Raw genomic sequence first — 14,322 nt, 5'->3', positions numbered from 1 at the left:
AAGCGGGCAGCGCCCGGGGCCAGGGCGGAGGGCGGGCCTAGACCAGGTGCCCGCGGGCAGGCAGGTGTTAAAGGGGCAGCTGAGAGGAGACAGTGCACGCTCTTCTCGGGTCGTTGGCGGGTGAGAAGCTGTGAGTTGGTTGTTTCCTTTTCCTGTTTTTGGCTCTTTGAGCTTCCACAGAAGCCGGGAAAAAGCACCTCAAAGGCCAGGTGTGGTGGCCACGCCTGTGAGCCCCGAGGCCCTGGAGGCTGAGGCAGGAGGACCGTGAGTTCACGGCCAGCCTCAGCAAAGGCGAGGCGCTCAGCAACTCAGTGAGAACACAGAACAGGCTGGGGTGGCCCCGTGGCCGAGGGCCCTGCGTCCAGTCCCGGTGGCCCTCACACACAAAGTGCCTCCACGGTTCTCCAGAGGCCCTGCGGGAGCGAGGTGCGGCCTTGAGGCTCCCAGGGGCGCTTGGTGGCCGAGCCTGGACAGCTGGGGCAGAAAGGCCCTTGGGGGACGGAAGCCGGTCACTGACTGCACCAGGAAGCCTCCCGGGCACAGCCGGGGCCGGATGGTGGCTCTGCTGGGACACCCCCCGGACAAGTGGGCTCTCCAGCCTCCAGGGCCGCAGGCACAGGGAGAGCCAGGGCCCCCTTGGGTGCCCCTTGCTGCAAGAGAGGCAGCTGCAGCTCTGGCCGCACCCACACTGGCCCCTGGGCCTGGACGTCCAGCCCCTGGCCTGCCCTGCTGTGACGAGTCACCATCCACGCTGGCGCTCCGCGGCCCCCGGGAAGTGCAGAGCCACCGGGACGTGGCTGCGGGAATCGGCGGCGAGGGCTGGGCAGTGGGTCCCGGCAGACCCCGGCGAGCTGTCCACCTGGGGCCGCTGTGGTGCTCGGGGGTGGGTTTCTGACCCGCCGTCCCTCACGTGTGGTCAGCTTCCGACCAGGACCCCCTTCCCGGTGCGCCCCCCCGGCCACCACCCAGTGAGTGACAGGGCCTCAGGGGGCCCCTCTGCTTCCGTCCCAGGACCCCAGGGTCTGCAGCTGCCAAACCCCTTCTGCCCACCAACCAGACACCAGCCCCTCCCTGGAGGGCACTGCGGGCCTTTGGGGGCCCTGTGCGCCACGCAGGGCGCGTCCCCACACGGCAGGCCTCTGTACTCTTCACGTCAGATACGGAGTCCCCAAGGGACCATGGGCATCTTGGCCCCCACATCCATGCTCCCCCAGCAGCCATGCTGCAGGCCAGCGCACGCGCCCAGGCTGCAGCCGCCTCTCCTCAGCCTCTCCCCAGCCTCTCCCCAGCTTCTCCCCAGCCTCTCCCCAGCCTCTCCTCAGCCTCTCCCCAGCCTCTCCCCAGCCTCTCCCCAGCCTCTCCTCAGCCTCTCCCCAGCCTCTCCTGCCAACCTCTCCCCAGCCTCTCCTCAGCCTCTCCTGCCATCCTCTCCCCAGCCTCTCCTCAGCCTCTCCTGCCATCCTCTCCCCAGCCTCTCCTCGGCCTCTCCTGCCAACCTCTCCCCAGCCTCTCCTCGGCCTCTCCTGCCAACCTCTCCCCAGCCTCTCCTCGGCCTCTCCTGCCAACCTCTCCCCAGCCTCTCCTGCCAACCTCTCCCCAGTCTCTCCTCAGCCTCTCCTGCCAACCTCTCCCCAGCCTCTCCTCAGCCTCTCCTGCCAACCTCTCCCCAGCCTCTCTGCAGCCTCTCCTCAGCCTCTCCTGCCAATCTCTCCCCAGCCTCTCCCCAGCCTCTCTTCAGCCTCTCTCCAGCCTCTCCTGCCAGCCTCTCCCCAGCCTCTCCTCAGCCTCTCTCCAGCCTCTCCTGCCAGCCTCTCCTCAGCCTCTCCCCAGCCTCTCCTCAGCCTCTCCCCAGCCTCTCCCCAGCCTCTCCTCAGCCTCTCCTGCCAACCTCTCCCCAGCCTCTCCTCAGCCTCTCTCCAGCCTCTCCTGCCAGTCTCTCCTCAGCCTTTCCTGCCAACCTCTCCCCAGCCTCTCTCCAGCCTCTCCTCAGCCTCTCTCCAGCCTCTCCTGCCATCCTCTCCCCATCCTCTCCCCAGCCTCTCCTCAGCCTCTCCTCAGCCTCTCCTCAGCCTCTCTCCAGCCTCTCCTCAGCCTCTCCCCAGCCTCTCCTGCCAACCTCTCCCCAGCCTCTCCTCAGCCTCTCCTGCCAACCTCTCCCCAGCCTCTCCTCGGCCTCTCCTGCCATCCTCTCCCCAGCCTCTCCTCGGCCTCTCCTGCCAACCTCTCCCCAGCCTCTCCTCGGCCTCTCCTGCCATCCTCTCCCCAGCCTCTCTCCAGCCTCTCCTGCCAGCCTCTCCTGCCAACCTCTCCCCAGCCTCTCCTGCCAGCCTCTCTCCAGCTTCTCCTGCCATCCTCTCCTCGGCCTCTCCTGCCAGCCTCTCCCCAGCCTCTCCTCGGCCTCTCCTGCCAGCCTCTCCCCAGCCTCTCCTCGGCCTCTCCTGCCAGTCCTGGATCTGTCCCTACCTGTGGCACCTGTTGCTCTGAGATGCAGTGCCGTCCCTGTCACTGCAGTGACGTGGGCTCTGGCCACCACGGGGACAGAGAAGACAAGCCTTCATGACACCTTCAAGGGCCGTAAGGACAGCTTAGCTCAGATGGCCACCTCCCCTCAGTTCCAAGGCAGGACACTGTCCTCCTCTGTCCTCGAGCCCCTGGCTGTGTGGGAGCTGACCAGGGAGAGAGCTGGGCCTCGTCCATGGGCCTCCACCAGGGAGGGTGAGGGTGGTTCTGCTGGAGTGCTGCTGGGCCCTGAGAGGTCATCACCCTGGGACGACGCACTGGCTGAGATGAGGCCCCTCGGGGGGTGTCTCCTGCTGCTTCTCACAGCAGTGGTGGCCTGCCATTGTCCTGGGGCTGGACACGCTGACCGGCTGTGGATCTCAGCCGAAGACCAGTGACGTGGACCACAGGGCATCTGAACATGGCGGAGCCCTGGGTGCGTGCCAGGGGCCTTGGCGAGGAGCACGTTCCCGCTGATGGGGGCACCGCCCCGTGCCCTGGCCTTGGGCCCACCCCCCTCCGCGGGCTGGAGCCCCCCACCGCAGCGTCAGGTCTGGGGCCTGGAGGGTGGCGTCTGGCTGGTGAACAGAAGCCCTCCGCCGGGCCGAGCTGCCCGGGGCACCTCCCTGGCTGGACAGGTGACCACCGGCCCCCAGTGAAGAGCTCTGGCAGAGCTTTGGGGACAAGAAGTGGCTCCTGAAGAGATGCAGAGCTGCCCAGGGAGCAGCTCCGTCCTGCAGGGCACCCTGCAGAGCCCTCGCGCCTGATGGCAGGAGGAGCTGGCCCGGGAGGCAGAGCAGGGCCAGCGTCGTCCAGCAGGGAGGCTCAGCTGTCACAGTCACTGGTGCTCAGGGGTCTGCGGCTCAGTGGTGCTGACCCTGTCCCCACAGCCGGGCCTGGACGCCCCTCTTTCCCAGCAGAGTCACTGTGGTCTGGAAGTTGTGTCCAGGTGAGGAACCAGCGGGGTTCTGTGAGGTGGTCAGCGTCCTTCTGAAAGGGCTCATGGCAGCTTTGTCCCTCTGTCCCCTCCTGCGAGGATGCCCGGACAGCATAGCCAAGAGGACAGGTCCTTGCTGAAAGGAAAGTGACCACAGCACTCGGAGCGACCAAGGGATCTTTTCTGCAGCAGAGCAACCGAGGGGGAGGGGGGGGGGCAGGAGGGAGCTTCTCTCGCCCAGATCTAAGGGGCTCTGGGTCTGCAAGCGCCTTGTGGTGCCGGGGGGCTGAGCGCTCAGCCCTGAGCTGGGCTTGGGCGTTTGGGCTTGAAGCAAAAGGGGATAAAGAACCAGACAGAGGGTCGGAGTGGCCAGGTCACCCTGCAGACAGCTTACTCAGCCTGTCCTGCACCTGACACCTGCCAGACCCTGGCCTCCTGCACTTGACCCTGGACCCCCGCCTCCAGGACTGCGCGCTGCGGGGGGGGGGGGCCGGTTGTAGGTCCCAGCCTCCGCCTCTGCCACGGCTGCATGGCCCCTCGCCCAAGTCCTCCACAGAACAGGACGCGGCACCGTCCGGAGCTGCCCACAGCACAGGTCCTCAGCTTGGAGTCGCGTGGCCCAGCCACAGAGCCACAGGGCACTGGGGACGGCCTTGGGGGCAGTCGGCAACACCGCGGTCTCAGAGTGGAAGGGGCCCATCATGAAAAAGCCAGCGACTGTTTCAAGTTTCCCAACAAAGAGCCCACCAGGCCCGAGTGTCGAGCGGAGTGGCGGTCACGTGCGTCCTGCGTGGCCCCGTGCGACACGGCAGGTGTGGGCCGGCCGGAAGTAGAAGGCTGAAAAGGTAGAGCTGAAAATAAAGAGGCTGGGCTGAGCGGTGAGCCCTCAGCCCACACGGAAGTAAAGGTCTTGTGTCCACCTGTCACTAAAACACGTTTTTAAAAGAACCGGAACAGGCTCTGGGTAAGAGCGGAGTTGGTGGAGCGCTTGCCTGGCATGCACAAGGCCCTGGTTCAAAAAAAAAAAAAGTCAAAAAACAAACAACAAGAAACGCATTGAAAGCAGGGTTCCAGGGTGGAAGAGCCCCACGGGTCCGACCCCACCACAGGGAGAAGCCGGCGAAGTCTTCATTGGTAGGGAAACACACCAAAGGGTCTTTTTGTGAGGAGGGTCCCTCGAGGCCGGCCACTTGGTGGTGCCTGGTCTCTGGAGGCCGCCTGGGCGCCCTGGTCTCTCTTTCCACCTCCAGGGAGGTGTGTTTGAACCTGTCTGAGCCAATAGACTCCACGAGCCACAGGGTTCTCCCCGAGCAGGGCGTCTGCCAAGGCAAGGAAGCAGTCTCAGAGGTCGGGTGACACCGCGCCTTCAGCCGGGCCCACGGTTCATCCCCAGCTCCAACCAGTGGAATCGCTCTGCTCCTAAAGCCACGAAGACAGCGCAGGAAAGGAAACGCACACCCGACCGTCCCCCAGGAAACACGGGCCGCGCGCTGCACACTGCGTCACCACTGACGACCAAACACGTCTGCGCCTGGCAGTCTTCCGCGTCAGCACCCTGCGGGGCACAGGGACCAGGCCCGTCCAGCCTGCAGCTGTGAGTTCCCTGGGAGGTGTCAGGCTGACTGCAGGCCACGCTTGCGATCCCGGCCACTGGGGGGCTGCGGCAGGACGGCGCCCTCAAGGCCAGTCTGCGCCACGCCTCAAGGCCCCGTCTCAAAATCAAAATACCAAGGCGTGAGGGGGTGGCTCAGTGATGGAGCACCCTGGGTTCCGTCCCCAGCACTGCGGGGGACGTGAGGCTGATTTCATTGAGGGCGCTGCAGCACGGGGACCGCCCCAGGTCGGGTGATGGAGGGAATGGCCTCAACTCCACGGTGACGATTCTGTTTGAAGACACTCTCAGCCGCCAGGCTCAGAGGTGATGCAGGAGGATCAAGGCCCGCCTGGGCACCTTAGCCAGGCGCTGTCTCCACGCGCAATGGAAAGGGCTGGCGGGGGAGCCTCCTGGGCTCCATCCCCAGCACAGAGCAGTAAAAAGGCTCAGAGGGGATTTTCTTAAAATGGTCAAGAGCATCTGCCAGCGCTTCCCGCACCCACCACGTGGGGTGCCATCGAGGTTGAAGCAGAGCGGGGGCTGAAACCTGTGGGTGCAGATGGAGCCCAGTGCCGGGCAGAGCTGCTGGGGAGGCCCAGGGCGGCTGTCCAGGTGGGTGGGCTCTGGTGGGTAGGAACTCACTGCTGCCCACCAGGGCGGGCCCCTGAGGCCTGGGAAGCACGTTCTCAGCCTCTACCTTCCCCTGCTTGCGCCCCATCCCACCTGAGCTGAGCTAGAAGCTCAAGGGGCATCATGTGTGAGAGGTCACACTACCCAATGGTGGACACAGCTGCCCAAGGTCAGAGGCTGGACAAGTCCCTCACCTTCTGGCTAATGGCCAGACCATGGCCCTGGGCAGGACTGGCTGCCACCATGCTCTGAGCCCGGCAGGGCCCACCACGGTCGCTGACCCAGGCCTGCGGTGCACCCGGAGTGGGGAGCCAGGTGCTGGCCAGGCTGGAGTGGACGAGATGGTGATTTTCATAAGGTTGGAGGCAGAACAAGGGGACCTCAGTCTGCAGCTGAGGTCGGGCCCAGAGGGTTCCTAGAGGCAGGAGCCCACGGTCGTCCTGGACAGTGTCCAGCACTGGAGTGCTGGTCGAGGCGGTCCCAGCGCCAGCAGGTCTCGGCCTCCTGTAAACGGTGGTGTTGTTTGCAAGGGACGCCTTGTGGCACATAGAGATCCAGAAGGGGCGGCTCCAGGCCCTCCGAAAGTCCCACCACGAGGAGGCAGAGGCCAGGGGCAGGAGCGTCCAGGTGCACGAGGCCCAGCAGCTCTTCAAGGAGAAGGAAGCCTTGGAGAAGGCGGACAAGAACCAGCAGCTGAGGGTCCGGTGAGCCGCCCCAGCCCCCGCCCCAGAGTGCCTGCCTGGCTCCTGCCCACCCCTCTGCCCTCTGCACCAGGGCTTGCCAAGTTCCCCTCTCTGCCCACCTCTCTGTGTCTGTCCCCCTGGCCCAGCCCAGGCTCCCTGCCCCTGAAATGCTCCCAGCCTCAGTAACAGTGACCGCTGTCACTGAGACCTGCAAGCTCTTCCTCCTGCCCACTTCCTCCTCCTCCTCAGCCAGGTTGCTCTCTGCATCCCCAACCAGTGCTCCTGCCCAGTCCCAGGAGCAGTCCCTGGGTCTCCTGCTCAGCCACCTACCAGACTGACCCCAGGGATTCAGGGCAGTTGGATCTCCTCCCTCCCCAACCTGGAAGCAGGCCTCTCCTCTGGAGCCCCAAACTCCAGCCTCCTCTGCACAACTGGCCTCCACCTTCATCCAGCTGCCAGGCCAGGACCAGGGTCCCCCTGACCCCTACCACTCCCCACCAGCTGGTGGCCAGATCTGCTCCTTCCTGTGGACCCAGGGTCCTGCCACCTCCGTCTCCCATGTCCCCCCCCATCTCTTCCTCCCCTGTGACAGCATTGCTGCTGGTCCCTTCCCCTCCCACACCCCTGCCCACCCTGAGCCAGACCCTGCTGTTGCAGGGCTCCTTGAACCAGAGCCCCCATAGCATCTCACTGAACACCATCGCCTGTGGTGCCAGCCTGCCCGGTGCCCCCTCCCAGCTGGCCAGAGCTGTGTGGGGCGGCACAGAGCGCAGGGACTGGGCAGGCCGCTCCCACAGTGATCAAGCCCCGAGGGCTGAATGCTGGGCCCACGCTTCTGCAGGAAGTCCTTGCAAGTGCAGAAGGGGCTGGGACTCCGACACCGGACGCTGGTGGAAGAGGCCCAGAGGAACCACAAGGTGGCCGTCAAGTTCCTGAAGGCCTCCCTGGGACGGTGCGTCCCCACCCCCAGGACCGTCCTGTGGGCACCCCGCGGCGTCACCACCTGATCACCCAAACCGCAGAGCTGCCCCCCCCCCCGCAGCACCCTGGCCATGTGGGCTGGTGTCACAAGGGCCCCTGTCACAAGCCCACCTTCCTCCAGAGTCCGGGAGCGGGAGCGCGGGGAGGAGTCGGAGACCCGCGAGCACCTGAGGCAGCGCATGGATGCGGTGCTGGCCCTGAAGAACAGCATCGCCGCCAGCCGGGTAGGCGCCTGCGGGCGTGGTCCTGGGCGTGGTCCTGGGCGTGGTCCTGGGCGTGGTCCTGGGTGTGGGCGTGGTCCCGGGCGTGGTCCTGGGTGTGGGCGTGGTCCTGGGCGTGGACCTGGGCGTGGACCTGGGTGTGGGCGTGGTCCCGGGCGTGGTCCTGGGCGTGGTCCTGGGCCTAGGCGTGGTCCCGGACGTGGTCCTGGGCATAGGCGAGGTCCTGGGCATGAACCTGGGCGAGGTCCTGGGCGTGGTCCTGGGCGTGGGCGTGGTCCTGGGCGTGGTCCTGGGCATAGGCGAGGTCCTGGGCGTGGTCCTGGGCGAGGTCCTGGGCATAGGCGAAGTCCTGGGCATGAACCTGGGCATGAGCATGGGCCTAGGCGTGGTCCTGAGCGTGGGTATGGTCCTGGGCATGGTCCTGGGCATAGGCGAAGTCCTGGGTGTGAACCTGGGCATGGGCATGGGCCTAGATGTGGTCCTGAGCGTGGGTATGGTCCTGGGCATGGGCCTGGGCCTCGGCCTCAGGGCGCCCTCTTTCCAGGAGACACTGCGCAGGGTCCAGGCCTGGGGCCGGGCCCGGGCGGCGCTGACCGAGCGGAAGGCCAAGGCAGAGAAAGAGGCCATCCTGGCCCAGGGTGGGGACGCCTTCAGGCACCTCGTCCACCAGCAACGGCGCCAGCACCTGGAGGCCCAGAGGAGGTGAGGGCAGGAGGGTGGGCAGGGGGCAGCAAAGCCCACTCCTGCTCCAGGGCAGGCGGGCACAGGACGGGGAGAGGGCCACAGCCCTCACCCCAGCCAGTCTGCGGCTCCTGCCAAGAGCCCCTCTGCACCTTCCCCCTGCCCGGCCCTGGCCCCCAGGTGCAGGGGGTCTCCAGGGAGCCTGGGCCCTGCACTCCTCACCTTCCCAGAAGCAGGTGAGGAGGTGGGCCTGTGCCCACCACTGGCTGGGACCCTCCGTTCCTGCCACCCACATGGCATCTGTGGGGAGCCTGGGCCGTGTCCCTCCTCCTGGGTGCTGCTGGGGCTCACCCTCTACCCCCTGCCCGGGCTTGGCTCTGCTCTCCCCAGGGTGAGCTGGTGCTACCTGTTGTCCTGCCACGGGCTCCTGGACTGGGCTCTGAGGAGGGCTGCCCACTTGCACACACGGCCCCAGGGACTGCCCTGCCAAGGTCTTCCTTAGGCCTCGGCCTCCTCCTGGCCCTCCTCCCGCCCTGCTGGCCTCCCACCCTCTCTTGGACTGTGTCAGGGAGCGAGGTGTCATGGAGCCTGGCTGTGGCCTATTCAGTCCTGCAGTCACCACTGGGCCTTTGTCATGGCCCCTGCCTGCCTAGGCCTGGTTCTTGGGCGGCGCCTGGCAGGAGCAGCAGAGAGGAGGAGTGATGTCCTCGGGCCTGGCACTGCCCTGCTCTGTGCCCAGCAGAGAGCCTGGGAACCTGGACAGGGCAGCTCGTGAGGACCAGGCCTATCGTGGGGACTGCCCGAGGGGCCAGCAGGACAGAGCCGGACAGGCAGGGGAGGCAGGGCTGGCGTTCAAGTCCTGGGTGTCCAGGGTGGCAGCCCTCTGGGGCCCCATCATCCCTCCCCAGAGAGGCCAGCGGTTCACTGAGACCAGGATGTTTGACCTCAGAGCCCTGCTGGGCTGGGCCTGAGCCTCTGGGAGGTGGCCAGCAAGGCCAAGCTGAGCCACACTGGGCCCGAGTGGCCCCTGGATCCTGTCTGAGAAGCCCCTCCAACAGGACCTTCCAGGAGGGGCAGGAGCTCCGGAAGCAGGAGATCGTCGGTCGGATTGTGAAAGAGGGGGCCGAGGAGGACAGCCGGAAGAAGAAGCAGCGGCCCCCCGCCAGAGCCCCCCGGGGACGCACTCTTCGAGACAGGACCTGGAGCTACATCGCCCACGTCTGCACCGGGGAGACGGCCGTGGCCTCCAGCTACCCGCTGGTGAGCGGACGCTGCTGCTGTCAGGCGGCTGCAGTGGAAGGGCCTGGGCCAGGTGCGGAGGAGGACATGGAGGGCCCAGGGGATGGGCTCCCTCTGAGCTCCGCCAGGGCCCTTGCCACCGGGGTCTGGCCCCAGGGCAGCCCACCACGGTTCCACCCACTGCCAGGGACAGGCTTCTGCCCGCCTGCCACACCCAGGCCTGCGTGGTGCCCGGGGGCAGGGACGTGACCCTTTGGGCCTCCCGAGGCCTCTGTGGCGTGGCTGTGCCCTGCCTTTCCCCTGGGGCTCTGCCACTGCCCCTCCCTGCTCTTCCCTGCACGTTCTCCGCTGTCCTGCGAGCCTCCAGCCTCCCCTCAGCACCCGACTCCCCGCTCCTCATCTGGGGCTGCAGCAGGTCCCCCAGGAGGAGCCCCTGCCAGCACCGCAGAGCAGTGGGGGGGCGGTGCCGGTCCCAGACACGCATCCATCCCAACGCCTTGACATGAAAGGGAGTCTCTTGAGGACTCTGCTGAGCACTGCAGAAAAGCGGAGTTGTGTGTACAAAGGCCGGAGCTGCATTTTAGGTGGAAAGCGGAGCCTTCTCCAGGCAGAGGAGGGGCTGCAATGGCTGGGCTCCCTGCGGCTTCCCGCGACTTGTCTTCCTCCTGCTGCTGCAGCCCTGACTTGAGTGTGTCTTGCTGCATCCTGCCTACAGGAGGTCAAGGCTGCAGCGCACCCTGAGCCCTCCTGGCTCCTGAAAGCCGACTCCAGTGAGTCTGTGCAGGGGGTCGCTGGGGCCACCGGTGGAGAGCAGGAAACGCTGGCTGAACCCGAGATCCCCGGGCTCTGGAGGGAGGACTACATGCCACACCAGGTACCAGCTCTCCTCGGCAGGGCCTGGCGGGACTCTCCCGGGCCCTCGTCCCTGGCCCTGAGGACTCTCCTTGCTGCCCCTGCCCATCTCTGGCTCCTTCCTCTGCCCACCACTGTCCAGGGGAGCCAGCTTGGACACAATGGTCCCACTCCCCACTGAGCCTAGCCGCCTGTCCCTGGGCCCCAGGGGTCAGCCTAGCCGCCTGTCCCTGGGCCCCCGGGGTCGGCCGTGCATCGCCGCTCTCTGTCGGGAAGCGTTTCCAGAGGAAGGCTGAGTGCAGATGACCACGACCCCTCGGGAAGCCCACCCAGAGTGCTGGACCTCGGGATCGCAAGGCGTGTCCCCAGCTTGTGGTGGCCGCCGTGTGCTCCATCCCTTGGGGAGGGGCTGCCCACCGCCCGGCTCCTGTCGACGTGGGCTCCCTCAGTCGGGGCCAGGCCGTGACTGGCTCTGGCAAAGCCTGACTGGTGGGCAGCAGCAAGACGGGCCTGGCTGGCCGTGCCACTGGACCCAGCAGGCAGAGGTGGGCGGGTGGGTGCCAGGCAGGTAGCAGGTGGCTTCCCACCATGGCAGTCAGGCCCGGGCTGTCCCACGAGCTGACTGGGCCGAGGACCCGAGCAGATTCCTGGCCAGGAGGAACAGAACCAGCCTGGGGCCATCTCGGACTCGGCTCTGCTGCTGAAATCCGAGAGGTTGTCCTGGCCCGACTTTGCCCGGGAGAACTCTCTGCAGAACTTTGCCCAAACTCCCTCTGGTCCTGACTCAGCAAGTTAAAGACCCCTCCCCTCCGTCGTCGCCTGAGGGTCCCTGCGTCCTGCGAGCTGTCTCCTCCTCCCACTTTTCTCTCTGGGAAGCACCGACGTGGTCTTCCTCAGCAGCTGGCTCAGCCCTGCCCTTGGTCAGCTCCGGGCCTTGAGCCACACGGCCTCTGTCTCTGCCACCCAAGGAGCACAAGGAGGATGGGAACCAAAAGCCTGTGGGCGGCACCAAGATGGACAAGGACATCCTGGCTCGCACCATGGCCCAGCTGCGCAGCGGGGTGGTGCACAAGCAGGTGGCGTCCGGGCGGGAGTTCAAAGGCTGCCCCTTCAACAGCAAGCCCCAGCTGGTCCACTTCAAGGTGAGCCCGAGGCGGCACTGGGCAGGGGCTGGGTAGCCGCGGTCAGCCCCGGTGCCTTCTGCCTTGACCTCTGCAGACGTGTGGCCCGTAGGGCTGCCCCTGGCGCGAGGAGCCGAGGGCGGGCCTCTCGGGAAGGGGATGTGACTGGGCAGTTGCCACCAGGCCCCTGCCCTGGCAGCTTCTGGCTTCACGTGAGAAGGCCCCCAGGAGTCCAGCCCCCGTGGCCTGCTGGCCCATGTCAGCAGGTGAAGGAGCAGGTGAGGCCAAGGTGGCCAGCCTGAGCCTCCCTCCTGTCCTTCCCCACGGCTTCTCTGGAGCCACATCTGCCAAGGCTGGCCCGGGCCACCCCTGGAGCCGCCCTGAGGATGGGCAGCTGCAGGGTCCCAGGCGACTCGAGGCCGCCGCCGAGGCCCGGGGTCAGCAACTGCTGACTCTCCAGGACTTCGAGGTTGGCAAAGCGTACAAGAAGAAGATCACGCTGGTGAACGCCACCTACACCATCAACTACTGCTCGCTGGTGGGCGTGAGCGAGGACCTGCAGGACTTCGTCCACGTCAGGTGAGTCCCCAGCCCCGTCCCTGGGCAGCTCGGAGGCCATCCATCCTCCTGCACCCGGGTCTGGATGCTGGCACTCACCTGGCAGGCACCCGGCAGGCACCCGGCAGCCAGAGAGCCTTTCCGTGGGCGAGCACAGCCACCTCCCTCGGGGACCACCTCCCCGACCTGCCTGTGCCTTGACTTGGGGCTTGAGCCTCAAGTGCTGCTCCTGCACACGGGTGCTGCTCCTCCGCTGCTCACATCTGGCCTTGGTTCACCACAGCTGGGCTCTCTTGTGCTTCCTTCCCAACCTCCCCCCGTTTGGAGAGCAGGTTTGAAGGCCCAGAATGGCTTTAAGATTCACAGTGTAGTTGGGCGTGGTGAGGCTTGTGATCCCACTGACTGGGGAGGCTCAGGCAGGAGGAGCGTAAACAAGTTAGAGGCCAGCCTCAGCTATTTATTTGGCCTTGCCTCAAAATAAAAAATAAAAAGGGCTGCAACGTGACTTGGTGGTAATCCCCAGTACTACAAAAAGAGACTTCTAGTCCAGGAGTGGTGTGTGTGACGTGCCGTTTCTGAAGAGGGCGTCTGGCATAAGAATCCCAGTCTCCCTGACAGCCCCTCTTGGTGGGCAGTGCTGGCCGACCCACTGGGATCTTCTGTTCTCTTCAGGGACTGAGTGGGAGGGGCTGTAGAATGTTAGCCCCCCTCCTCTCTTCCCTGTATCTAGCCATCTGCAGAGGGTGGCTGGGGGGCGCTGGCTTGGAGTCTTGGTGGCTCTGTCTCCAGTCAGGCTTTCTGTCTGTGCCTGCGGCCTGCTCCTGCTGGCCCACGTGGTCTCTGGAGGGCATGTGCATGGCCCGGGTCCAGCGGAGGCCGCTAGGCTGCTCCCTCCTGAATGACCTCTCTGCTGGCGGAGGACGCGGCTCCTGTCCACCCACCCGCTGCTCTGAAAGCCTGGCTTCCGGGTCCTGCTTCTAAGTCCACGCCCCTGTGCCGCCAGCCAGCCACCCCACGTCCTGGTCCCGAGCTCTGCCTCCGGGGCCTGTGGTGTCCACATCCCCGGGCCCCACCCATGACCAGCCGCAGGAGACAGGCCAGTTCTTCCAGAAGAGCTGGGCTTGGCGCCTGACTCTGGGGCCTGCTCACTTGGACATCTTCTCACGTTTAGTTTTCAGTTTATTCCTACTGGTGTCTCCGCCGTGCTGGGGAGGGGTCCCACGGCCCTCGGTGTGTGTGGGGGGGGTGGAGTCCCTGCGTCTTTCAGTTCTGCCGCGTGCTGTCCACACCTCCTGGCTCCTTGTCCTGACCCCCTCACCAGGGGGCTCTGTGCTGGTGATTCTGTGTCTCCTGGTGACACGGTGCTTCGTCCCCATCAGAGCAGCCTGGAGTCTCCTTCTGCTGGCCAGGGGGACACGGCCAGCCAGGGACAGGCGCTTGCATTAAACTTTCAGTCTGTGCCGTTTCTAACCCACGTACGTCTGTAGGAGAGGCCTAGTGTTGGGAACCCCTAAAGGACTCTCCTTCACCCAGGGCCCGGCCAGCAGAGACAGTCCCCTGCCTCAGTTGCGGCTATTTTCTGGGCTGCTTGTGCCCACAGTCCCCCTCCTCATGTTGGCTTTAAATCTTGACCCCGTGGGTCCCGGGTCCTCAGGGAGTCAGAGCCCTGCTCACCCTCCGTGACCCGTTACTGGAGAGTGGTGCAGGGGACTGGCCTCTCTGACTCGCTCAGGGGACAGATGGCACTGTGACTTGAGCGTCTCCTGTCCACTGGGAACTGGGGCAGCCTGGCAGCAGCTTGGGTGAGGAGAGACCAGGAGGCCTGACCACCGTGTGCCCTGGCCATTGTGTTTGCAGCTTTGACCCCCCTGGGCCCATGTCAGCCGGGATGTCCTGTGACGTGCTGGTCACGTTCAAGCCCATGGTGAGTCAAAGGGCCGCGCAGGGCGCTGTTTCCATTTTTATCCAAAAAAATACTCCCACCACCCTGGGAGGCAGAAGGACGAGCCAGCCACGTGGAGCCCCGGCCCCTGGCACGTCCCTGCAGGCTCTGCCCTGGTGGCCCCTCCCCAGACACCTCTGGGCTCCTCCCCGGGCCTGGCCTGGTGGGTGGCAGGCAGGCGCCACAGAGTGACACCGCCCGTGGCTCACGTCACAGGGGTTTACGTGGCTGGCTCTGTTGTTCAGATAGATCAAGATCTGGAAGGAAGCATCTCGTTCCTGGCTCAGACGGGCAGCTTCTCCGTCCCTCTGAAATGCTCCACGAGGAAATGCTCCGTAAGCCCCCCCCCGTCGGCTGGTGTCTCCTGGGGTTCCTGACTGGAGG

At 65.8% G+C, this 14,322-nt stretch overlaps 1 protein-coding gene across 4 annotated transcripts in view; it reads left to right on the top strand.

The window, feature by feature from the left end:
* Positions 1-14,322, top strand: part of Cfap74 (cilia and flagella associated protein 74) — a 43,148-nt gene that overhangs the window by 10,847 nt on the left and 17,979 nt on the right. For all 4 annotated transcript variants that reach the window (XM_078025030.1, XM_078025029.1, XM_078025031.1 and 1 more), the window contains exons 7-16: positions 6,191-6,364; positions 7,185-7,295; positions 7,446-7,548; positions 8,090-8,247; positions 9,285-9,486; positions 10,181-10,339; positions 11,286-11,459; positions 11,899-12,017; positions 13,854-13,920; positions 14,184-14,273. In XM_078025030.1, the coding sequence (XP_077881156.1) occupies positions 6,191-6,364; positions 7,185-7,295; positions 7,446-7,548; positions 8,090-8,247; positions 9,285-9,486; positions 10,181-10,339; positions 11,286-11,459; positions 11,899-12,017; positions 13,854-13,920; positions 14,184-14,273 (1,357 nt within the window). The remainder of the gene's footprint in view (positions 1-6,190; positions 6,365-7,184; positions 7,296-7,445; positions 7,549-8,089; positions 8,248-9,284; positions 9,487-10,180; positions 10,340-11,285; positions 11,460-11,898; positions 12,018-13,853; positions 13,921-14,183; positions 14,274-14,322) is intronic.

This window comes from Ictidomys tridecemlineatus, chromosome 11, assembly GCF_052094955.1.
Source record: "Ictidomys tridecemlineatus isolate mIctTri1 chromosome 11, mIctTri1.hap1, whole genome shotgun sequence".
Classification (NCBI taxonomy): domain Eukaryota; kingdom Metazoa; phylum Chordata; class Mammalia; order Rodentia; family Sciuridae; genus Ictidomys; species Ictidomys tridecemlineatus.
The sequence above is the reverse complement of the archived record's forward strand: the minus strand, read 5'-3'. Positions and strand labels throughout refer to the sequence as shown.